Source organism: Siphateles boraxobius, unplaced genomic scaffold (genome assembly GCF_051911475.1).
Source record: "Siphateles boraxobius isolate OS27281-9 unplaced genomic scaffold, OSU_SipBor_1 46, whole genome shotgun sequence".
Taxonomy (NCBI): Eukaryota; Metazoa; Chordata; class Actinopteri; order Cypriniformes; family Leuciscidae; genus Siphateles; species Siphateles boraxobius.
Window position 1 is genome coordinate 12,788,619 of NW_027509097.1, and position 25,278 is coordinate 12,813,896.

General features: G+C 39.6%; 2 protein-coding genes across 20 annotated transcripts in view; both read right to left on the reverse strand.

Annotated features, from left to right (window-relative positions):
- The window catches only part of calm2b (calmodulin 2b, (phosphorylase kinase, delta)), a 376,281-nt gene that overhangs the window by 317,318 nt on the left and 33,685 nt on the right, over window positions 1–25,278 (reverse strand). The window lies entirely within an intron of this gene.
- Window positions 1–25,278, reverse strand: part of nrxn1a (neurexin 1a) — a 204,591-nt gene that overhangs the window by 169,918 nt on the left and 9,395 nt on the right. For 12 of the 19 annotated variants that reach the window (XM_077200873.1, XM_077200872.1, XM_077200867.1 and 9 more), the window contains exons 3-4: window positions 23,852–23,869; window positions 22,788–22,817 (exon numbers count right to left, since the gene is read on the reverse strand). The exons of 2 other annotated variants lie outside the window; for them this stretch is intronic. In XM_077200873.1, coding sequence (XP_077056988.1) covers window positions 22,788–22,817; window positions 23,852–23,869 — 48 coding nt within the window. Of the gene's footprint in view, window positions 1–22,021; window positions 22,034–22,787; window positions 22,818–23,851; window positions 23,870–25,278 lie in introns of those variants that run through there. 5 more of the 19 variants (XM_077200870.1, XM_077200865.1, XM_077200878.1 and 2 more) reach the window with 3 other exon arrangements.

Consider the following 25,278-nt stretch of genomic DNA (forward strand, 5'->3'; position numbering starts at 1 on the left):
CTTAGCCAATATAACTGTCCTCAGATCAGTTCTACTGGGAGAAGGCTTCGGCTGAGAGTGTCGCGGCTGAGCCCACTGTCCAGCAGGGGGAGCACGAGACGCGACACTCTGCCTCTGCTGCGCTCTATGTGATGAGCTCGAAGACGGCCGGGGCTGCTCCCGCCCAGCAGCCCCAGGGACATGAACTTTAAGGGGAAGAAACTTTTTAAAAGCTGCAGTTTGTTTCTTTTCTTCTTGGAATTTATCGATAACTGAATTCACAGCATCACCAAACAACCCCATGGGAGAAAGAGGAGCATCTAAAAGAAAAGCTTTTTCTCTCTCTTTAATATTAGTCTGATTTAACCACAAATGTCTTTCTGCGGCCACCAGAGCTGCCATAGAACGACCCATTAATTTGGCCGATTCTCTGGTGGCACGCAGGGATAAATCAGCAGCCTGACGCAGTTCGCGAACTACGTCAGTACTGACCTCCTCACTCTCACTCATGTCCCTTAGCAGATCAGCCTGGTATGCCTGCAAGATTGACATAGTATGCAGACATGACGCAGCCTGACCTGCTGCCGAATATGCTTTACCCACCAAAGCCGAAGTGTTTCTTAAAGGCTTGGTGGGTAATGCCGGTGCCTTAAAAGATGATGCTGCTTCGGGGGAGAGATGGCTCGCAAGCGTCTCTTCCACACGAGGCAAAGCACCATAACCATGAGCCTTGGCTCCCATAATATTAGCGTATGTTGAAGTCTGGGGACTAAACACTCTATATGACACCGGTTTTCTCCATGATTTCGACACCTCGGTGTGGAGATCATGGAAAAACGGCAGGCACCGGCGTGGAGGCTGCACACGTGACGGCAAAAATCTCTCATCCAACTTTGATTTAGAAACAGACTCCTGTCTAGTCACTGGCCATTCAATATTAAGTTTTTCAACAGCTCTTGTTAACACCTCCATAAGCTCATCACTCTCAGGAGTGTGGGGTGGCGAATCCTCCACATCTCCCTCAACACTAACAACATCAAGTTCCTCAGAACTGGATAGCTGCAGCATTGGTGCCTCAGCCCGAGCGGAAGAAACCGCAGCGCGTGCTTCCGAACCCGGGACTGAGGCACTGGATCTCACAGGTGAAGGGAGAGATAAGGCAGAGCCCGTCTCAAACCCCGCTGTGAGATCCATCTGCGATCCCCACGATAAGCGCCGCCGCTCTGCCTCGGCAGAAGCGGGACCCGAACCGCGGGGAGCGCGCACCGAACCGCTCTCCTCAAAGAGCGATCGGCGGGAGCGGAGCGTCCTTAACGGCAAACGCTCGCAATGCTCACAGTCTGCTCCCTCGAGAGCAAACTGGGCATGCTGAACTCCCAAACAAACAACACAAAGATCATGTGTATCCCCGCTCGTTAAATAACGCGAGCAGGGAGGAACACACTTTCTAAACTGCTGTTCGTCCGCCATAATCTCTCAATATATATATATATATAGGGATAAATTGTTTGTGTGGTGCAGGGTATGTAAGACAGACAATATCACACAGGGACAGATTCACATGTAGCGCGACTGAAAGCACAGAAGCTAATGCGCTTGTGTTTTTGGGGTGCTTTATAGTTTCCTGGTCGATGACGTCACCCGCCTATGACGTTTCATCTCTCCATTGGGCTGATTCCATACGTGCTTCATGACGCACAACGCAGGGGCGTTCCCGCAGCGTTTGACGCAGCTCGAAGTTCCCTTGAAAGGGAAGTATTGTTCATTCTTAGTTCATTTCAACAAAGGTAGTTAACTAATGTTAACAAATTAACCTTATTGTAAAGTGTTACCGCATTAACTAATGTCAACGTATAGCTAATTACTGTGGCGTTTCACTTATGTTCCATTTAGTTCCCTTGAATAATATGAATGGCAAATGTATTGTAATGCACCAGTAATGCAATCTCTCTGTATGCCTGATCCATTCCTGGCAATCCTCTTCAAATGTATCTGGATATCTTGCATTCATTCCACCAGAAGGGGCATCTGATCATATGAATGGTGGTCTTATACTTGTCACCTCAATGAGAAAAAGAAATTCCTAGGATTATGGAATGCAGAGTTTGAAAAGTCACATAATACTGATATTCTGTGACTGCAGGATAGTGATAAAATGCCATATTTTCTTCACTGGCTCAGTTTTTTACCAGACACAAGCCTTGCATGACAGTCACCCTAGAAGTAAAGGATGTATTCTGCATTGGGGTGTAATGGTTAGGTAAAAACAATGAACCACACTATTCTCCACGCACGGCCCAGCACGCATTTGCACCGCGGTAAATCTCAAATCTGACAACACATCTATAATATGGTTTGGTGAAAAAAAACTATGCATAAAACAGACAAGACAGTGTTCCACTAATGTATGTTTCTGTCAATGTATACGCTCCACATGTGTTTCAACTTTCAAGTGAGAGTAGTTGTCCAATCAACTGTTAGTATGCAAATCTTTTTCTGAGCTCACAGTTCCTCACATGTTGGTGTTTTTAAGCCTTGCCAATTTAATTTTTTCTGTGCGCATACACGGAAAGCTGCTTCTCAGACAGCATCCGAATACTGAATTGAGTTCTCTTTCAAGTCTTCTTGCACTCAAAAATGATGTCAACATGCCCGTCTTGGTGAGTATCCTAGCAAACACAGTCTGTTATGTCTCAAGTGAACATGAACAGTCAAGAAAGACAACGCATGTGTTCAGTATCAGTATATTAAGACAAAGCATGTACAATATCAATATATTGGATCTGTACATTATGTCTACTGTATGTCTATCTGTGTTTTTAATGGTAGTCAAACAACAATATTAACTTAGCTCTTTCATTTGTATCTTTGCTCTATTTTATTTATTTGTGCTTTTCTTCTAGTATATTATTTGTTCTCATTTTCTTCATTTTTATTTGACAGTAGTAATTTTTTTTTTTCCTGAAAAAAGCACATACCAAACCGTAGTGCAACTGTGACCCTAAAACTGTGATACAAACCGAACCGTGAGTAATTTTAACATTTACACCCCTAACTGTGGCTCTAACTGTTAAAGATGCGTCCAATCACTACTTTCTCTGTCAGCTATGTTTAAACAACAGAATCATTATCATTTTTACATAAAAGGTTACAAAATTGGTTAAAAAACTCAATTTCAGGGTGGTTTTCAGCTAATAGAGGAATCAGCTGTTGCAGATCTAATTGGGTATCACTTCACAATAAGGACTCATCAACATTAGCTAATGCATAAGTGAAAAACTGTGCATTTTTTACAGTGCATTAACTACTGTTAACATTCACATTTTTTGTATAAATATGATTTGTATAAAAACTTTTTACAATAAGGTTCCATTAGTTTACTACATTAGTAAACATGCACAAACAATGATAAATACTTCTAAAGCAGTTGTTAATCGTAGATGTAATTTTGAACATTTATTAAAATCAAAAGTTGTATCTATTAACATCAGTTAACAGACGTCAGCTAACTACAATAAACAGTTTATCGTGAAATTACAGTATTTTTATTACCAAATGTTGATTAAGATTAATAATTACTGTAACAAATGTAGGTCTATTGCTCATTGTTAATTAATGTTACTTAATGCATAAACTTTCACTAATGCAGTGGTTCTCAAAATTTTTCCGTCGTCTATACTATATTATATTATAATATTCGTATATTAAATAATGTAGTTAACTAATGTTAACAAATTAAACCTCATTAAGTGTGTTTTAGATATAGAATATTCTTCAATGAGGTACTGCTGTAAAAAAAGCACACTGATTCAAAAACATGCATAACCATTTTGAAGAGTATGAAACAGAGTGAACACGGCGGTTGAGTTGGTTCAGAATTTTTTTTAACTGATACAGTCAGTGAGTGCATTTTTTGTCTGAAAGCAATTGAAAAGCAATTAGCAAGTTCAGACCACAGACATGGCTGTTGCACTAACTGTGTGAAGAGCTTTGAAGACGTGTACTCTGTATTGAGTAATGCACATAACCAATTGCAAAAAACTAATCTGCACAGAGAACACAACTCTGCACATTCCTGGTTTTAAGTCACTTTTTATATTAGAACAAAGAACCTTCCAAAATGAAGCATGACTCAACTTTACATCACGCCCCTGAAAATTTTGATCACATTTTAGTTTTAATCGCACAGGCTTTAGTAGGAGCGTGAACCGCTCCTTGACGACAAGGTCCAGATGTAAACATGACTGTGAAGCAGCTATGCCCACTGCATCTTCAAAAGTACCGACAATTAATCATCACTCAGCCTGCTGGATCCCTATAATGCACTGCCTATTCTTGAATTACCGGAATGAGTAATCCTTTGAAAATGTATGTGCAAAACAATACTTCCTCCGAGAGTGGATGGAGATGTTTACCTCCTTCTGAGAGAAGTGGGTGATATGATATAATTGCAGTCTCCTGCCATCCTCTTCACCATGAGCCGCCCTGGTCATCCTGTGGCGTGCGGGCCCACACTAGCAAACAGTAGCTGTGCTAATTGGCACGGTTGCATATAGTAAAATCAGATAGATACAGTCACACAGCACACATTACATTTCATGGAAACGCCTGCTTGAATAATCGTTAAAATGTAAATTCTGGCCTAAACGGTTTTCTTTCCTGTAAGGAACATCTACTGTTCCCGAGAAGGGTAATAAATGCGTTACTGGGAGGCTTAATTTTAATGACGAGCCATAAAGGTAGGAAATTAAAGCTAATTACTGGGTCTGGCATAGAAATGTGTCTACACGGCCCTCCCTCGCACACCAGGGTTGCCTAAAATTTATCGAGGTCAATCACCATTTATGCGACACTGCCCTACTTCTCGCCAGGTTCAATTAACCGAACCGGGAGCAGAGACTGGATTGCTCGGCTAAATATTATGACTTGCCTGACACAACGTACAGACAAAAAGTCCGATCTGAACACACACCAAGAACTGACGTCCTAAAAGCTCTCGCTTAATTACGCACCCTTGCGGGTCACAAGTCCGGCCTTATCAAAAAGCATTCAACTCGACGCTATATAACGAAGCAGCGTGAAGCCGGTGCTCTGCGCAGAGATAGTGCCGTTGGCATATCTACCAGCTTTCAGTCTAATTTCCTGTCAATCTGGCAGATCATCTGTCTCTGCCTCGGGCTCTCCGTGGCCTCTTTGCGCATTCTATCAACCTGAGCCTTCTCTCCGTGCTGCCCACTGGACCGGTCGAACCCTCCCTCTCTCCTGACCTCCTCTCCGAGTGTGTCTATGGTCCTTGGGGGTGCGGCCACAGCCGGGAGGGACATTAATAACAGGCAGTGCTCTTCGTTACGCCTCCCTGTCGCCCCAGCAACAAATTAATTCCACTTATTTATCTCTCTCGCCAAGGTCGGTGCGGATGGAACAACTGTTTATGGAGCAAAAAGGACGAGGAATTATGGGTGATGTGCTGCGGCTGACAGCGCCGTTTGTTTTCTCTGGCGCACTGCGAGTGAGATAAACCTTATAATGATCAATTTGATAACAAAAACTCTGCAGTCTCACTTTCCCCTGCTCGTTTTGATGAACTTTTTTTGGAGAGCGCACTAACTGCATAAAATGAGAATATAGAGTTAACGGCGAATGATAAAGAGGCAGCCATTTTGAGAGCATTTATCATGATCATTGTCATCGTCTTGCGAGAAAATTCTCGTCAGGCACTTTTGTCTAGGCAACAAAAGTAGGAGTCAGGACTGATGAAATCCTTTTCCCCGACCACAGCAGTCCACAGACCCTCTCCCTCATGCTGACACGAACAGTCCGCTTATAAAAAATCATATGAACCGTCTTTATAAATCACACTACGCCGCTCTCATGATTCACCTTCGGAGCGAGAAGGACAGCAAGGTCTTTAAACAAGAAAATCTTGGCGAGTCAGGATATTTCCCTGTAACTTGCTCATGACAGCATAAAAAACAACGCTACACATAGAAAAGAAACTTGTGAGGCACGGGATAAGTGTCAAGAGGATTTAAGGAGTTAATAACGAGAGAGTATGAGAGATCGGAGATCTTCAAAGCAACAGCGCTCCTTGTTATCAATAAGTGAATCCACCAGATGTTGTGACTGTGAAATATATAGCGTGACATTTTCTACAGACTTGAATCTGTGAAGAGAAACTATTCAAGGTGAAGTGTGGCCTGCTTCATCATGCTGAATGGTTTTGACCCAGAAACACCTTTTGAGATTTATTACTGAATGAAAAAAAATATTATTTTGTCTTCTACTCATTTTAGTAGTGGTTGCTGAAAGCCAGGCTTTCTCTTAAGTCTATTTTTTTAAAGACAGTTTTCAGACTTTTTTTGGCAGAAATAGGAGTTTTGTTCAAAAATGCATTACATAATTAAGGCAACAACAGTTTAAGTAAATATATAATGCATTTATAATATAGTGCATATATGTAACAAGAGTTTATGATTTTAGCTACATACTTTGCTCTAAAGTTTTCTAGCAACAAACTATGGACACTCACTGACTTTACTGAGGCAAACGTAAAGTGAAGTTGTTTTATATTTTTAATATTTAAAAATTTAATATATTCCTGAGTTGGCAAAGCTGAACTTTCAGCATCATTACTCCTGCAGTGTCACATGTAAAAAAAACATTACAAACATCATTCAGCAAACATTACAATATGCTGATTTGATGCTCAAGAAACAATTATTATTAATGCTGAAAACAGATGTGCTGCTTAATATTTTTGTAAAAATCTGAATTTTTTTTTCCAGGATTTTTTGATGAATGGAAAGTTTGAAAAAGTAGCATTTATTTTAAATAGAAATCTTTTGCAACATTTTAAATGTCTCCACTGTGACTTTTAATCAATTTAATGCTGAATACAAAGTATGATATAATACAGTATATATAATAATAATAATAATAATGTATATAAATATTTTCAAAAATCCAAATTCAGGTTTTGTGCTTATAAAACTGTTCACTGGCAACATCTGATTCAAAATAATAGAGTGCCTCACATTTAGACACTGACATTTTCTGATGGATCTATAGATTTGGATCTATAGAAGGAAACCGCTAAGCTAGAGTTATTTACCAAACCTTCCCTACAGATCCACTATTGTACTATGCTAAACCACAGTTCGAAATGGTCGAAAGCGAGACAAACAATGAGACTCCAGGTCTTCCTTTCACAAGAAAGCTTCCAGCAATCATTTTCCACATTGATTTTCTTCGCTGCAGCTTCGTTTAAGCAATTTGAGTCCACTATTATTAATGTGGCTGACAGGCCTCTCGGTAAGGCCGGGTCTCACATACCCTGCCACTCACACAGACCATTTGAGTCAGGAAATGGGCTTGCAGCAACAAGCTATAATAACAAAGCTAGTGAGGACAGCAAAGTGAGACAACATCCAAAAGCCTTGGATTACATCCTTGGCTGTTAAAGGAAAAGAATGGACAGTTCAGTGACCTCCCCCTCCCATCTCTCTCGTGGCATTGACAGCACTGAGGTGGAGATGAGTCAATCACGGAACCATTAAATATTGAGGCATTGTGTACACCAGCGCTATAATGAACAGCTGAACGAATAGGCAAGTGCCTTGACACACACACACACACACACACACACTTGGCTGCAGGCTGTTTCTGGGTGTAGTGTTTTCTCCCTTAGGCTCAGTGGTTGCCCAGGTCACTAATGGTCTCGAACACAGGCATCTCTGCTCCGCATCCTGTGGCTCCTGCAGCCGCAGTGGCATTGAGAAATGGCTGCAATATCCCAGTCGCCACAGCAGAGTCTGTCAGCGGTAACGACGCCACCTTAACGGATCTCTCGCTGCTCTTCTACCGCTCTTCCTCCCCGCTTTCAATTTAGTCAAAGCCCTGACAAACTAAATCCATTTGAGAAGACAAATTAGCCCCTTTCTCCAATGAAGTATCAGGCGTGGGTCATGGTGAACTGTACGAGCACTTATTCACGTCGCAAGCGGTACGGGATTAAACCGCCACCCTGAGACGCATGTACTCCGGCGAATGGGCATGGCACATTTGCAATTTCACTGCATCAGCAAAGCAAATTCCTGGACTTGAAGGGGTATGTTTCTTAGAAATATACATCCTTGAGGTCTGCTGACGTTTGTAATTGCATTAATGAGTAAAAAGTGTTGGATTACGACTGCTGACTGAGGTTTGAAAGTTTTGACAAGCCTTGCAGTTCTGATGTTAAAGGGATAGTTCACACCAACAATAACAGTTCTGTCATGTACTCACTCTCATGTCGTTCCAAATCTGAATAACTTTCTTCTGTAGGCTCCAAAACAAACATGGGTTCCCATTGACTTTTATTGTATGAACAAAACAAAAAAACACAAAAGAAAATGTTAAAAACAGTAAAGAAATAGTGTTACACAGAAGAAAGTCAGTCGTACAGGTTTGGGATGACATGAGAGTTAGCAAACAATGACAGCTTTTTCATTTTTGGGTGATTTACTGTATTCTTCTGAAGTAATCTGTGTGGGAGAGTGGAGGCAAAACTTCAGTTTTTAGGAGCATGAGGAACGATCCATGAAAAAAGCATAGTATTTACAAAGAAGAGCACACAACACGAACCCTGTCTGTGTGCCCTTGTTACTTTAGAAAGAGGCCTGCTCTGTTTCAGCACAGGCTACAGAGCAAAGCTCTTTTGACATCGGTTCCATTTGCTCTTCTCAGTTCGCTGAGTGCTTTCTCTATGAGGTATTATGCTTTTTGGCCCATGCTGCAGGTGCCAACCTGCTCTCTTCTCTCTCTTTTCCTTTGTTTCTCACTTAAATCATAGTATGAATGCACACATGCACATCTGAAGACAGAATGAACAGAAAATAAATCAGAATCAAGGCTGTTTTTGCCAGGCTTGGCACAGACACGATTTGTATAATTGCTTTTGACAAAAATGCTTTGCCTATCAAATATCATTCTTCATTAAATTGCCTAGGATTCAATAAGCTGTCATATTTCCATATTTCCAATTTGACAGGTTGTTCTTGTGGTGGGAATCTAAATGTATTCCAGAGCTCGCTATCCACTCGAGCGCAGCGTGGCTCGCACTTATCATGAGGAGCGAGGAGGAGAGGGAGAACCCATTTCTACCCAGCGTAAAGAGCTCCAATTCATTAACATAACACAACACCATACCAGACATGAATATGGATTATTGGGAATCTTAGGAAAGAAAACAGCCTCGCTTATCCAATCTTTGCCCTCCGTTTTAAAAAGCATTAATCGGAGATACAGATTCAAAGTGAGGAAGACTCAATTAAAAAGCAATTAGAACCAAGACGGCCCAATGCAGCCAGAACATGTTAGACCTTTCAGCAATCACCTTTTAATAAATTAGCAAAAGCATTATTCAATCGTATTAATAAAGATCGCTCCGTGGTTTATTGTCAGCAAATTCATGAAGAACAAAAAGAATGAGCATGAGATGCAGAGTCTCCAACACCCATCCCTGGATCTCCAAATATTGAAGATCCAAAAGTGCTTTTCATTTGAATATATTACTAGATATCTATTTTGTACAGATAAAACTGAAACAACGACTCTTCCGGCATTGCTAGGCAACCCTTCTCATTGTGACGCTAGTTTTCTCTTCGGTCCCAAGGAGAACATTAGCTATTGTTAAAGACCTTTTCTGGTAACCACGACAACTCCTCTCACTTCAAATCTGTGTTTTACATCATTCAAGCATCATACGGCTCTTTTATAGCTTCAACACAACCCACACCAAATGTACTCTTTGCATCTTCCCACTACTGTGGATGCTCCCACCCAAAAAAGAAGGGGACATCAGAAACAAAGCAAGCTATTGGATGAATATTCAATAGATCTATACAGAAAAAGGATGCCAAGCAGTCTTAAATTGGAAAAAAAATGTTCACAACTTCAATTCAAACCATTTATAAAGATGAAATAAGCATACATATGCACAAATAGAGAAGTCTTTTATCCATCCTGTCTTAATAAACATAGCTAGCAGGAGAGAGCAGTTGTAAAGGGTAAAGTAACATGGTAGAGGCACAATCTCTCAGGCCGGTAAATATAAAGTTCAAGGTGAAAATGAGTGAAAAGAACAAAAGCAGGGCAAAAAGATAAAGGTGTACTATAAAAAACCCAAATGATGAAAATTCTGTGCGAAGGAGACCTGTTGCACTGCATGAGGCAAATGGTGGTCACACCAGATACCGACTGGTTTTCGGCTCCTAGACCTTCAGAGGGTAAAATATTTTAAATTGAATTGTTTCTAAACAACAATGTACATGCAAAGTACTCCCATTTCCCATCAATCAAAGACACTCACACCAACTTTACATAAACATAGAACACTACTCCAATAATGTCCTGCAAGACAATGTGACACAACACCATCCTTCACAGCCAGTTTGTAGTATTTAATTCAAAATGAAAATCACCACTTAAAAGTCTTTCAGAACTCCTCCATGAAAGTGTGTTGTTCAAGAAAATTTACCAGCTAAACCAGCCAAGGAAGTAATTTAACACAGCACAGCATATCCTTTTCCAGTCTTGACTCAGGGTTCTGTTTTCGTGTTTCCTGTTCTTTTACATTTACATCCGACTTTGGCATGATTTATGGCCTAATGATCTCTGGCCCAGTTTCTCCAGAACAGAATGAGCACAAATTATCCCCGTCCAAGGCATCACATCCCTAGCCAGGGCTGATTTACTGCCCCCCTCTCCACACGAGACGAATGATCAGCCCCAGAGCCACTGTGGCGGTGAGCCCATCTTGTGTTTGCTATTAAAGATGCGATGGGCCATACGTTTAGATTGAGACAGCCAATCCAAGAGGTCTCTCTGTTAAGTCAACTTAAATGAATTGACCGGGCAGCTGCACTTTGGTGGCTTCAATTGACGATCAAAGGAAAACAGCCTTCTGTTATAAAACTTAGCCAGCATACTACTGAAGTCAACTTTCTTAGCCTTCCTGTAGCTCCAACAATAGAGTATGGCATTAGCAATGCCGAGGTCAGGGGTTCGATTCTCAAGGAAAGCAGGAACTAATAAAATGTATACCTTAAATGAAATGTAAGTCACTTTTGATAAAAGCATCTGCCAAATGCATAAATGCCTAAATTGTATTCACTTTCGATCGTGTCACTGTAGTTTTTCATGACACGCCTTCCAGAACTGACAGTTCACCTAAAAATGAAAATTCTGCCAACATTAACTCACCCTCTTGTCATTCCTAACCTGAGTTCTTTTTTCTTTTTTTTTTTTTTTTGGGGGGGGGGGGGGGGGGGGGGTCAAAATAAGCATCAGCCTTTTATTGTATGAAAAACAAAAAAACAAATAGAGAGACATTATCTTTTGTATCACACAAAAAGTGAGATTTTGAAAAAAAAATGTGAAAAAAGTGTTTTTAGCCATACAATAAGTCTATGTGGTCCAATGCTGTTTTGGAACTCACTGACCTTATTACAGTTTATCATGTTTGGAATGACATCAACTGATGACAACATTTTCATTTTTGGATGATCCCTCGCTTTAAGAGATTCTGACTACATCCATTCATCAATTGAAGTGGTCAAAGGCCCACTGAAGTGCCTTGAGACGCGCAGCACTATTCAATGGTTTGACAATTTCCACTGAAACAGGAAGATAAGGCGGGACATATCGAACAGCTCCTCTCCTTTTCTAAAATAGCCAATAGTGTTTCATTTATATTACAGCTCGGCCAGAGCCATTGAGCTTGGTAAAGCCGCAGTGTCCTCCTAAACTCTAATTGTTTATCCTCCTAACCGCCTCCATATTGCTTTAAAGCAGATATGATATATAGCTTTCTGAGCAGAATTTAAATGGGTCCGATACATTTTTGTTGTCTGCTCCGACTCGCGCATATGATCCGCTCTGTGTTATCGTGTCTCTGGACTGGAGCAGACTGTGTGCGTGCTGCGACAGTTCGAGTGACACTAACATGAAACCAGACTTCATTCGCCCAAATGGAAAACATATTTACACAGTCTGAATTGTTCCAATACATCATGTAGAAAATAGTAAATGTGTGCATTTTAGCCACAGCTTCAGTGTCTATTTGGGCGGGATGCTGTTGAGTATAGAGAGCATTTGATTGGACAGAAAATCGGATGAGATGCTGAAGTGCAGCGTGATGTCATCAAAACCATTTATCCATATTGGCAGAAGTGAGGGAATGAAAGTTTTTTGAATGCTTATATTTTTAAATGCGAATTTTGTCATTGTTTTGGAGCACACTATCTTATAAATAACAGTAATACTAACATATTTATACTAAAAGGCAAAAAACTTAATGATTTCATGGGGACTTTGAGAAGGATGTGGGAAAACAATCCCAACAGAAAGCCTGAAGACTGAATCTCTTACATAAACCCCCTTTCCAGAGTAATGGATTAATTGGCCAGGGTTTAATGACAAGAGGTTTCCATTTTAATTAAGGAGTTAACTACAGCCAGTCTGTGACCCGAAATCAATTATGTCCTAATATATATATATATATATATATATATATATATATATATATATTTAGCAATCGCTCATTGAAATTCAGAGAGCTCATCGCCCGTGTCAGAAATATAAATGGCCGCAGATTTTTAGAGTTGTAATATAGAGTGGAAAGCATTGTGCCATTACAGGATAATTAGCAAAACAATTAAGCAAACAGAAGGAATATCAGCGAGGGCAAGACACACAACACTTTCGATGTGAAACATGTCATTGCGGTTTGTGATTAAAAAAACACACAATGTCAATCACAGCACATCATTATATCGGTGATGTAATAGTGTCGCTGAGTAAATGACACACTCATTAGAAATGTCGCGCAGATACTCTTATTATGTGCAGCTGGCCGTGTGGTTCGCCGGATATCAGTAAAGCCCACTTTATCTGCCGTGACGTGTTAATAAATACATGCATTAATAAAGAGAGACACTGATAACCTCATAAATGTCAAACGGAGAGAATCCTGATCTCTCGGTATCTACTATTAAACAATTACTCTGCCCCCTTTGGGACAGCGGGCTGGAGATTAATGAGTACCCGCGCACCCCCAGGGAGGCCGACTGGTGCCGGCCGCAACAGATTTGGCAGGTCAAGAGGAATGGAGAAATGGCAGAGCTCGTTCTCCCGTGGGGGCGCTCCATATCTCTTCAGTGAGAGAAATTTGAAATTCATCAAAGTGGGCTAAACGGAAGGATTTAAATATGTATTTTCCCTTTTGAGGCCTTTATGCATTCATGTTTTCTGTTAATTAAGGTATTACAATTATCTCGAGAGGACGGCTTGAATTTGCACTTGAATCTGAGCGGGGCAAAACAGCCTCGTTTATGGTTTCATTAAAATACCTGTCAATCTACCACGCCAAAGCTGTCTGTCTGTTTATCTTTTTGCATCGCAAACCTTTAAGGGCAACTAACCGCAGGGATCTGACTGGTTATTTTTTTCTCTCTTGCTGTATTCAGCCTGAATCTGAAGTTCACATATGGCACTTAAAGGAATGACTATGAATGCATAAGCTTTATGACTCATGAGAAATGAGTCACACAATCCACATCTTTCTTCACAATCCACCGACTGTGAAGAGGAAAATGCTTAGCAGCCATTCTCATGCATATTTACTGCTTTTCAATACACAAGCTGTCATCACACATTCAGAACTTTAAAAAAATTCTTTGAGACCGCCGCGCGTGCATGTGTGCATTTAAGGTTTTAAATACACACAATTTTTAAATACACAAAAAATTATTTGAGATAGAACGCGTATGTTTATGCATTTAATCGCTTTAAAGGTCGTGGAGGCTACAGTGCTTTATTGCAGGTTCTCTATCAGAAATTAGAATACAGATAAGCATCCTGTTTATTCCATCAACCTGCTGAAACAACAATAAATCACGATATCGCATCTGCTACCAAGGTATAAAAGAATAAATAAAGTAAAAATAATCTCTTGACAATTTGGCTGCTAGCGAACGATGCTCTATGAAGATAAGTGGCACAACAGGGAGTGAGTTGCCGCCAGCTCTACTCAAGGGAGATTTATGCTAATCTTAAATAACCAAGGTCGGACGTATTCCCGCTGAAAATGAAACGGTCGTGCAAACTCAGCTTAGGGCCCCCAACACATAGCCTTCCTCCCCCCTCCCTCCCTCCCCTCGGGGACTGTGCCCTCGCTCGTCTGCCCAGGATATAGTTTTCCATCACCTCAGTCACTCTCCTCTATTGACTGCAGGCTATCGATTCAACGTCTGATCTCCATCTTGCTCACCTGGGGAGCTTGTGTGTCCGTTGTGTATTGATCTGTGTTGCCAATGATTTCTCTCTTTGTTTTCTTTCGTTCTTTTTTCCGCTTAACGTTTTTTGGAGGGTTGTCACGACTTTCTATTTCTGTTTAATGCAAAGCTCAAAAACACAGTTCTCTCTTTTGCTCAGTGAATCATAGCTGCAGTATCTACCTATAATACCTCGAGAAAACTATCAGTTAATATTACCATTCATCTTCCTCGGGTGTCATCAATTTTTAGCTGAAGAGAGAATTTGAATTAAACTGGCAGCGCCCCACAGACGGTTGAATTTGAATTTGAATTGAAATTACACGAAGAGGTATTTACTGAATTCAAAGACATTCAATGCAGGTGAGACATTTTGGGCAGTGAAGATCTTTTCATCCATCCACCTATCTTCAAATATCAAGGCTTTTGCCTTTGTAAAATTCAAAGAAATTAATATAACTGTATTTTTTTAATAAATTCAAATTCAAGAACTGAACTGGAATTTAAAAGGCAATTTTAATTAAAATATGAAATGGAGCACAACCCTGGTATTTAGTGTAAATTTACATGTGCAATGTTCATTAAAACAACTCAAGTCTACTGGCCCATTCACACCAAGGATGATAACTATAATGACAAAGATATATTTCTAAAAAAAACAAAATATAAAATATAAAAATATAAAAGAATAGCAGAGTCCACACCACAACTATAATAATAACGGCACAGAGAAAAGGTATCACTGGAATCACTTTCGGAATGATTTTTTTTCCAGCTGATGAATGATAAAAACATTGAGAGCCAATCAGAATCTATCCTGTTTTAAAGAACTCAAGCATTTAGCGGCAGATGACAAAACTGCAGCACAGAATAAACTCTTAGAATAAACAGAACGATATAGTCCGCTGGTGTGGATGCTAATATAGTAATAGTGATCTTTATAGCTATTGTTCTTGGTGTGAACAGGCCTTTAGTCTCCATTTAAAATATAAATTAAATTATTTGATTATACAGTACATTTGCAGACTGTAGTTAAATTGTGAGTTACATATATTTTATATTTAGTTTTTTTAGAAATATATCTTTGTCATTATAGTTGGCTCCCAGTTAGGTTCCGAGTCGATTTTAAGATTATGATGCTTACATATAAGTCTTTGCACGGTCTGGCTCCAAATTATCTAGCTGAACTGTTACACCCCTACACTCCGAATCATAGATTGCGCTCCTCACAATCGAGCATGCTGGTGGTTCCTAAAACTCGCTTAAAGTCTATGGGTGACAGGGCTTTTTCCTTCTATGCACCTGTCCTTTGGAATTCTCTGCCTCTTGGACTTAGGGAAGCCCAGACTTTTGCCATTTTTAAAGGTCAACTTAAGACATACTTTCTTAAACTTGCATTTACCTGTTGATGTGTTTGCCATTAACTATTGTCTATTGTGTGTACAGCGCTTTGAGAAGCTGCTTTTAAAGGTGCTTTATAAAATAAAGGTTATTATTATTATTATCATTATTATTATTACATGCAGCTCAAAAAGCATCCACTTATGCAGTAAGTATCTTCCACAAGTCAATAACAAAAGCAAGCGATAGACATTAATTTATTATGTTTACAGGCTAATATTACTAAAATCTCCTCCAAAAGGTTATATCAGCTATCAAATCACCCCAGCACACATGTGAACGTGCAGTGCATTGGACGAGGATAGCACCCACCTACCAATGCTGGTAATGACATTCTGGCAGGCACACCACAACAATGAGTCCAAGCACTATCACACCTTGAGGGTATTTCAAAATAGCTTGACCTGATGGAAAAATACTGCCAGCGAGCATTGCTCCAGCAAATTAGGCTCAGCATGTTCCTCTCCTTCAGCGAGATAAAAGTGTTGCTTCAAGTCCAAAGGAAAGAAAGACGGAGCCTATATATTCCTTCCTCTCATTCCGTAGTCTTTTCTGTCCTATTTTTGCCTCAACGATTGCAACATAACACTTTGCAGCATGACATGTACGGCTATAATATCTGGTAAGATCACACATTTTCAATGATCTTAATGTAATACTTGAAATAAATGTGCTATTAAACAATTATACACATAATTATATATTATAATTGCATGTTGCTAGCTGTAATTTAATAGCATGGCTCTCAGCAAATCGAACTGTAAAATAAAATTCTATAATCTCCCTGGAATGGAGGGAAAACAAATTCAATGCAACTTTAATTTGCATAAAGACAAAAACAAGGAAGAAAATCTCTTAAATCAATTAGAAAAGTACTGCATCACATTAATTAAATACAATCTACACATTATTGTGGCTTGATTCTCAAATATCAACGGTGAATATTATATTCCAAGATTTCAGTACACTGCATAGAAACTGGCAAATTGGGGCCACTGATGTCAGTGTTCAGTTTAAATCTATTTAGAAGAGGTGGGTGATACATTTTGAATTGGTCAGCCACAGTGGCATTTGAGAAGCGTTTCTCAGTGGCTAGACTGACCCATCAAGAAATCCTTCCGCCTTCCCAAAGATACCCATCCCCCCACCCCAAAAACGCATGAATGACATCTGCTGATTACTTTTTAATTTCATTATAGGAATCTAATGAGAAAATCATCTTATTAACAATGATCGGCTCTACATAAATGGCGACAGTGAATTCATTGTGGTCCCCTGACTGTCTGAGTATTCAGCACCTTTAGCCCAGACACAATCCTAAAATGTCTGCTGCTCTGATGGGGTTAGCCATGCCTCTGAACCCCATGAAATGAGCTGTCGTCCATTACAGACTGCTCCAATTGAATAAATGTTGGGAAATAACCACCGCCATAAATCGTGTGTATTATCTGCAGAAAACACCAGCATGGGTGTATGAATCAAGTGTGAAACCTGGGCTTAATCTATAATTTTACAGTAAGGTTCAATTTATTAAAGGACAATTCCGGCCAAAAATGAACTTGGGGCTAAATAACACATTGGTACTGAGTCGACCGTGGGATGCTATGGGATGCGTTTTCATGATAATCGAATGTATCCAGTTTTAACGTTATCAGGGCTGCCAACTTTTGAGTTTAGCTTTGCGTGAGACTATTCCAATGGGGGGGGGGTCTGCACACGCAAGGTCTCTCGTTCGCTTACCTCTGCCGTGCGCGCGGTTTGGAGCACAATATCTTTACTCTAGATTACGGGATATTTAACTAATTTGCGGTATAACTAGTCGATCGCGAGTGGCTCAACAGGTAGATATATAGATAAACTCATCTTTCAGGCATTTTACCTACCGGGTTGACACTTAAGCGTGAGAAATCGGGGGTGTGGCGTGAGAGCGTGAGAATTGGGTCAATTGCGTGTGTCTCACGCTCAATGCGTGAGAGTTGGCAGCCCTGCGTTATTTTTAGTTTAACCACAGATTAGCTTATAACGCTAGTGTTAGGGCATCGAATAAGTACAAATAAAAATCGGTAGTTAATACCACTAACAAGGCTCAAAATAGCCCCACACTAACACGGAAGCATTATGAGGGTTCCTACCTGCAAACCGAAGCATTGAGAACTTTGTAAGTGTACAGACAGTTTAATGAGAAGATACTTTATAAAGACAGTACACTTCGCGTATACAACCAGGAGCCATCTTTGGAAAACAGTCTCGATCAGTTGAACCATGAACGCCGTGCTACAAGCTGGTTGATAGCATGGTCGGTAGCACTTCGTGCGTGGTTCGACTGGTCGAGACTGTTTTCCAAAGATGGCTCCTGCTTGTATACGCGAAGTGTACTGTCTTTATAAAGTATCTTCTTATTAAACTGTCTGTACACTTACAAAGTTCGTTTATATTAGAAAAGCACATGTTGACAGTGCTTCAGAAATGAGTCAAGAAAGAATGACCCTCCATCATTTAAATGACTGCTAGCCAGCAGAGGAAATACCTACAAACAAAATTCTTCTGTAAACACTGATGTTCTAATGGTTTCCCCATACATTTATATCTTTTAAGTGAAATCTCATCCGAAATGATTCCAACTAAAACTCTGTGTTTGATTGAAATGTGCGCCCAATTTATGATAAGGTCTAGCATAGGACTGGTGTCTTATAGATATGAAGACTGAGAGTCTGGAGGCAGTATTAAATCCATAAATAACACAACATACTCTTCCTCAAGTAAAAGAAAAAAATCATTATTTTCTTTCTTTCTTTCTTTCTATTTTTTACTTCAAGCAACATAGCATCAGTTCCAACTGGCAACATGCCTGAAACACTGCCTCTCATCCTTATAAAAAAGTCTTTGAAGTTTTGTGTCAAAGAGCGATGAATGAGAACAGAGTATAAGGTGATGGGATTTGTGATGGATGAACGGCTATTAGATTGCAGGAAGTGCTTATAACTAGAATGTGTGACCCTGTGTGACTTACGCTACAATTAAGATTGTACTTTGTTTTTAGCCTGTTCACAAAGTCTCACATAACAAGTCTGGAAAGGTCATTGTTTTCAGAGTAGATTAGCATCTTTTAATCTTTAATCGCCTGTGTCTGTGAGGTAGCGCTATTGATTTATTTCTAAATAGTGACATTGTGTTTAGCTAGTAGGTTAGTGAGGTATTGAAAAGCGAGTGGTGTGTTTTCCACTGGCGCACAATTTATTTTCTCTGCGTTTCATCTAATACATCACAGTGTATGAATGAACACGACAGTGGCAACTCAGCAAAGGTACGGTTGTAGTAATTTAAGAGGCCGTTCCACTTTTGTAATTACATTAACGAGGCATCCGATGTGCAACGGCAGGCGTAATGGGATTTTAAATACGTATTGATCAACACGTCACAGCAGGCTTTCTTCTTCCTATCACACTCAGGGTCATCTGTGACAATGACACAAGTGAATGATAGTATCTGAGGTGCGTTTCTTGGCTGAGAAGAAACGACTAAGCAGCTAGCACAGCATTTTTCTAGATTATAGCAAAAGCTAAACATGCTAAATTGAACAAGCTAGCTGGATCATTTCACCCCAACAAAAACAAGAGCTAATGCACAAAGACTCTTCAGGAATAGAACAAATTTTACACGTCTACCACAACATTGAATTGAAACCTCCTGCACCTGTTTAAATAAGCAGAGGATTTACTATAAATACCCACACTGTTGGCATTCTTTATGCCGCCATGTCAATTAGACTTAAAGAATTCTAATTTGAAGTCAGTGTAGTCCCACCTGTGAACCGGGCTTTACAGCGCCTGCAGCAACGAATCAGCTTCACAGGCTCTCTCTGAGTGAAATGACAGCAATTAGACCCACCGGCCTTCTGCGCACCACCCGTATTACAGCACATCTTTTATCCTCCCCAAAGCAACTTAGCATAAGAACGACGGTAATACGGCTGCAAAGAGGAGACAAGCACAATCTCACAGACGCACACTTCATCTATGCTGTACGGCACATCTTTTAATACGATACTTGCACTTGTCTTCGATCCGGCTAATGTCAAGTAAAAATGGGTTTATGCATTCCCAGAGGGAACCACACATATAAACATAAATAGTTCACTCATGCCGAAAGCAAGGACACTGCTCAGAGGACCCCTGATCTTTAAATGTCCCTAAACGACCTAAATGACCTAGTATCATATTAATGGGATATGGATTGCAATTACAAAGAGAACTAGAGGTTTAAACCCAATTTTTAAAATACTTTTTATTTTGGTGTGACAATCTAGTAGGTTGATTCAGTCATATTTGAATATTATTATAATTTTTTACAAAAAATATCATAGAATAATGTTAAAAATGTTCAACTTGAATAAAAGCAGTTACCCCATTAATTACATTTAGGTTATTTGGCTAAACATTTCACAAACTAACAGTGTAACTAATGACCTTAAAGAAATGAATAGCTATTTATATACAGTTACATTACAACTTTTTATTCTGCATTTAAAATGTTCATGCTTTTTTCCTTGGTGTTTAATAACTATTTTAAAAAAACAACTATGCTGTAAGAACTATTTTAATAACATTCCAAATCTTGCAGGGCTTTTTTTACGAATGCTAAGACGACAAGCATGTGAAATCGCACACCTTTCCTATTTTTTACTTAAGAAATTTATCTCAAGTTTAAACACTCCTTCAGGAGAAACAGAATAGCTTAAAAAAACTATCATAACATCAGTTATCATGTTCAGGCAAAGCATATAACATGAACATAAAAGTGATTTAATAAGAGTAGAGATTTATATATACACAGTATACACATGCGTTGTAATATAATACATTTCCGACATGCTGGTAATTTATATTCTCAGCCATGCACAGCTCAACGGAAGATCCCAAGATTAAGAAGTTTACTGAATCTTTAATTATATTATATGCTGCCTTGTAATTAATTAGGCTGCAATTATTGGTAAATTTGTGTTGTAATTGTTTCAATTTAATTGCAGGACTTCACTGAAGCATGTAACGGAAGCTGCTACACAAACAATAAACAGAATATAAATCAACACGAACTGCACATTTCAATTCATTCAATTTCTCTGTAACAACTGTGGTCCCCATACACACAAACATATATCCACAGAAAAGTATCACAATGCAAAATGCATTTGATAATGCCAGCGTGACCCCGCTGGCAAGGTCAGCCGCCACACGCATCATTTCATTCAATTTTACAGACAGATGAAAACCAATTTTCTATAAGAAAATGGAATGAGAGAAAATATAAATGCCTCTGAAAATGTATTCAAATGTGCTAAGAGAAGCCTTGAAGCCCCCACATCTCCTGTGGGCATTAGCCCATTCAGGATAGTGTGATGGCCTGGGTGTCAATGCCTTACAGAGCACAATCAAGATCCCAGCGAAAGACAGAATGCACACTTACCTGCTCCACCAATCATGGATCCCTCATTTTTCAATCCAAGGTGCATAAACCCAACAGTCTATGTGTGGAGCCCTTTACATTTCAGTGGATAAACCAGCATGCAGTGGTCTGTGATCCAGGTGCAGGATGTGAGTGCTTGCAATGGTGAGTGTGTTGGGTGCCGTCCACTTACCTTAGCTGGATCTCACCGGGTTCTTCAAAAATTGTATTTTAATATTAAAGAGCAGTAAAGTGCTACTAAATTAATATCCATTTGTGCATACAGGCAGTATGGAATGTTCTAAAAGGGATCAATGTCTGCAGAATATGAAAATTTTAATATCTGGAAGAGCTCTTACCTGATTTTTTGGGATGATCTGACAACACATGTTCATATTCAATGCTTTTAGAAAAACTTTCAAATGTGTCCCAAATCTCCATGTGTTCTCGTCGACTCCTTCTGGTCAATATTTTATTTGAATATTTCTGAAATAATGGATATAAACCTGTCTATCGAGGCAATAACTATATATTATTACTACTTTTTTATTTTTTGTAATAGATTATAACACAAAACAAACTGTTAGTTGCTTGCAGGTATTAATACATATCTATACATTAATACATGTGCTGTTTTCCTTCATAATCCTACATTAGATTTGTTGACCCATTGCACAATGATGCATTTTCATGACATCGCACCTACCTTGCAGCCCCTCGTCATTTTTGTAGGGAGTGACACAGAAAAATCAGTGTGACTTCAGTACCACAAACACACGAATAAACAGATGCATGTGTAAAGCCACATATACAGGAATATACATGAAGAGCTTAAAGAGCTTAAGTTAAACTACATCATTACATAGTATGAAAGAAGCATTATATACCTTTTCTTTTCCCTATGATATTGAAATAATGGTTCCATGAAGAGAAAGTCCAGAGAGATACAGGAAAATACAAAAGGAGAGGAAAGAGGCAACAGTCAGAATCACGACCGTGTGTTAGATTCAGAGACAGAAAAATGAAAGGTTACGTTTAGAAGAGACTCCATGCATTGCGGACAAAAAGAGAAAGGGCAGGCAAGAGGATATGGAAACTTCCTATCGCGATACATGCCAGAACATGACGATGGGAGAGATGAGAGAGACTGCATGAATATCGAACAGATGGCCAATGCTTTCCAGTTTCAGAGAAATTCAGACTAGCACATTTACAAAGAGCGAACAAACCCCTGAGAGCAGTCCCTGTAACTCACATCATCCACTGGGTTGAAAGTATTTTTTTCCCCCTCTATATGAAAATGAAGTTGGCAAGCGGCAAAGGAATAGCGGGGCTGTTGAGAGAATGACTGAGAGAAAAACTAAAGCGCAAAAGAAGCGGTGTGGTGTGTTGAAGGGAAGTAAAAGCAGAAAGAGAGAGAGAGGGAGAGAGAGAGAGGGGTAAAGACAGAGGAGAGGGTGGGGGGGAAAAATGGAAAAGACAAACCATCCACTGACTCAGCACCAAGCCAGAAAGAAAGCAGCCCCAGTAAAACCCTACCAGCAGTGATGGGAGATGAGGAGGATTCAGCACAAGGCAGTGAGAGAGAAAGGCAGAGAGATGGATGGAGTGGCTGATGGAGGCAAAAAGGTGAGTAAGAAATTAAACCCATACCTTGGTCGCCCATCATCAGGTGCGCAAGACCTTAAGGGAAGACAAGAGCACAGTCAGCACAGAGAACGGGATCATGGGAAGGGTTTTTTTTGTCACATTGACATGCGGACATCGTCTTAACGGCGGATGCCCGCGGGGTGAGGGTGGGGTGGGGTGGGGTCAAAGGTGAGGGAGAGAGTGGGTGTGAGGGAACATTCAGAAAGCATTTCCTCAACCCAGCGGTTGCAATGCTTTATCGGTCACACTCGAAAGAGACATCTGGATTAGAAAAGAAATAAATCAGTTCTCAGTCGCCAAACAACAACTTGTCGTCCGCCTGGTCAACCTTCCACAGGAAGATGATGACACATACATGGATTGGATCTTAACAAAGTTATGTTATGTTGCAAATAATGGTTTGCCACAAAAATGTCAATACAAATACAAAATATCTACAGCTTATATTGGGATAAATCAATATTACCCATTTCATCTTTAATTTGATGTCTGTTTAGTTTCCTGTGAGCCACAGCCAAAATATATAAAAATATATACCTCCAAAAATAAATCTGAATGGAAAGTGTAGGTTTTTCTCCTCAAATATAAACTCTGTAAGAAATAGCAGATTTTGAAATTTGTCTATAGTACTTACCAACCAGATTCTCCAGATTTTCCATTGTAGTGAACACTTCATATGTATGTATGTGAGTTTGTATCTTTTATTTATTATATGAGGTTTCAAAAGCTCATGTGTCTGTATCTTTAGATGTAATTTAAACAGTACAGTGTCCATTTTGCTCCAGCCTCTGGTTTCTGCTTAGCAGAGCACACCGAATTGAAAGAACCATGTGTTTACAGTCAACCTCTAATTAAGGAAGTGCTCTCGATAATATTGCAAAATGAAGATGCATACCTTTTACCTGTGCTGTACACCAGTTCCACTTACTGTTTGTGTACCGTATTCAAATAAAATTTGAAATACAGGATATTTCTAAAAGAACGAGTTGAAATATGAAGACAGAGAGAAGTACATGAGTAGGGACAGGGGTTGGATGAAAAGAAAATAGAAAAAAACGTCTACCCACCTCCTACATAGGCCTCTTCTGGAGGGGCGGCCGAGGCGTGAAGAGAGAGAAGGAGACATTGATTAAGAAGCATGCAGACTGGAAGGTGGCCCAGCCTTGAGGATTACCGTGGTTACCATGCGTCTTATCATCCTGTGCCCAGGCCAAACATTCATTACCATGGAAAATGCAGAGACCAGAGGGTTTATTTGACTTTAAGTGTCATCTGGCCTCCTCAAGATCTAATCTCATTGAGTCTATAGTACTCTGAAAGAGCGTTGTTCCATGGTGAGATGATAACACATTATTAAGTCATTCAAAAGCTGATAAAACACATGGTGAAATAGACTCTTAACAGTATATCAATGAACATGCGCAAACATGCAAATCTTAATTAAAATTAAACTGAAAGACGGAGAGAAATGGGTGTGGATCCCTAATAGCTACGATATTACTTAAGAGAAGTTGTTTCATAGAAAGGAAAGCGAAGCAAAATATGTTGTTTTCCCTCAGGAATTTTTTTTTAAATAGCACATTAAAACATCAAGATTGTTTTTTTGATCTGCTATGAAAGGCTGTTCAAAACAATTTGTATCTTCAGTAGGAATATTTATAATTTTGAATGGCGTTCATGGTGCTTGTGAGGGGAATTTACAGGGGCTAGATGCGAAGCATGCATGTGTTCTGAAATAAAAATGCAGATAGATGATGCAACATGAACCTACTAAGAAAAAACAACATCATTCAAGTCAGGTCAGTAATAGAGAAATGTACAATACCTGAATATGCATATGCTTGTCATGTAATTACCCAATTTGCATTTCATTTTTAATTTTGATTAAAATGCAAATGTATCTGTTCTTAGACAAAAAGGGTACATTACCTTTATTCATGCATTTATTCAACACACCTTTTACTTCTGGTGACACTTTCAGTCCCTGGATCAACTCACCCAAGACTCCCTACAAATGGACTTGGCTATCTCAAAGTTAAAGCATCCAATCCTACCTCCGTGTTTTGCATCTTGAGGAGGAGAATAATGACCCGGGACTTACCGCAGCCGGTTCCTCCACCCGACCGAACACAAATTGCATGCACCACTACTGCCACAAAAAAAATGCTAATGAATGTATGAATAAACAAGTCAAAGGAGAAAAAAAATAAAACAGAAAAGCGTGCCATGCCAGAAAAATATGACAAAGAAATATTTTGCTGTTAGTGTTGCAGTGATAAATGGCAGGACATTTTCTATCCTCTCTTATCAACTTATGAAGAGACTGACAAACCCTAATTGCTTTGACAAATGTGCAAACTCATCCCACTGACAGCTTGGAAGGAAAAAAAAAATGCTTAAAAAATAACCCTGAACAGTTTAGTTAGCTTAAACCATCACAAAACACTAACTAGCCATCTACACTTACTCTACAGCAGTTTAACGGACCCACTCT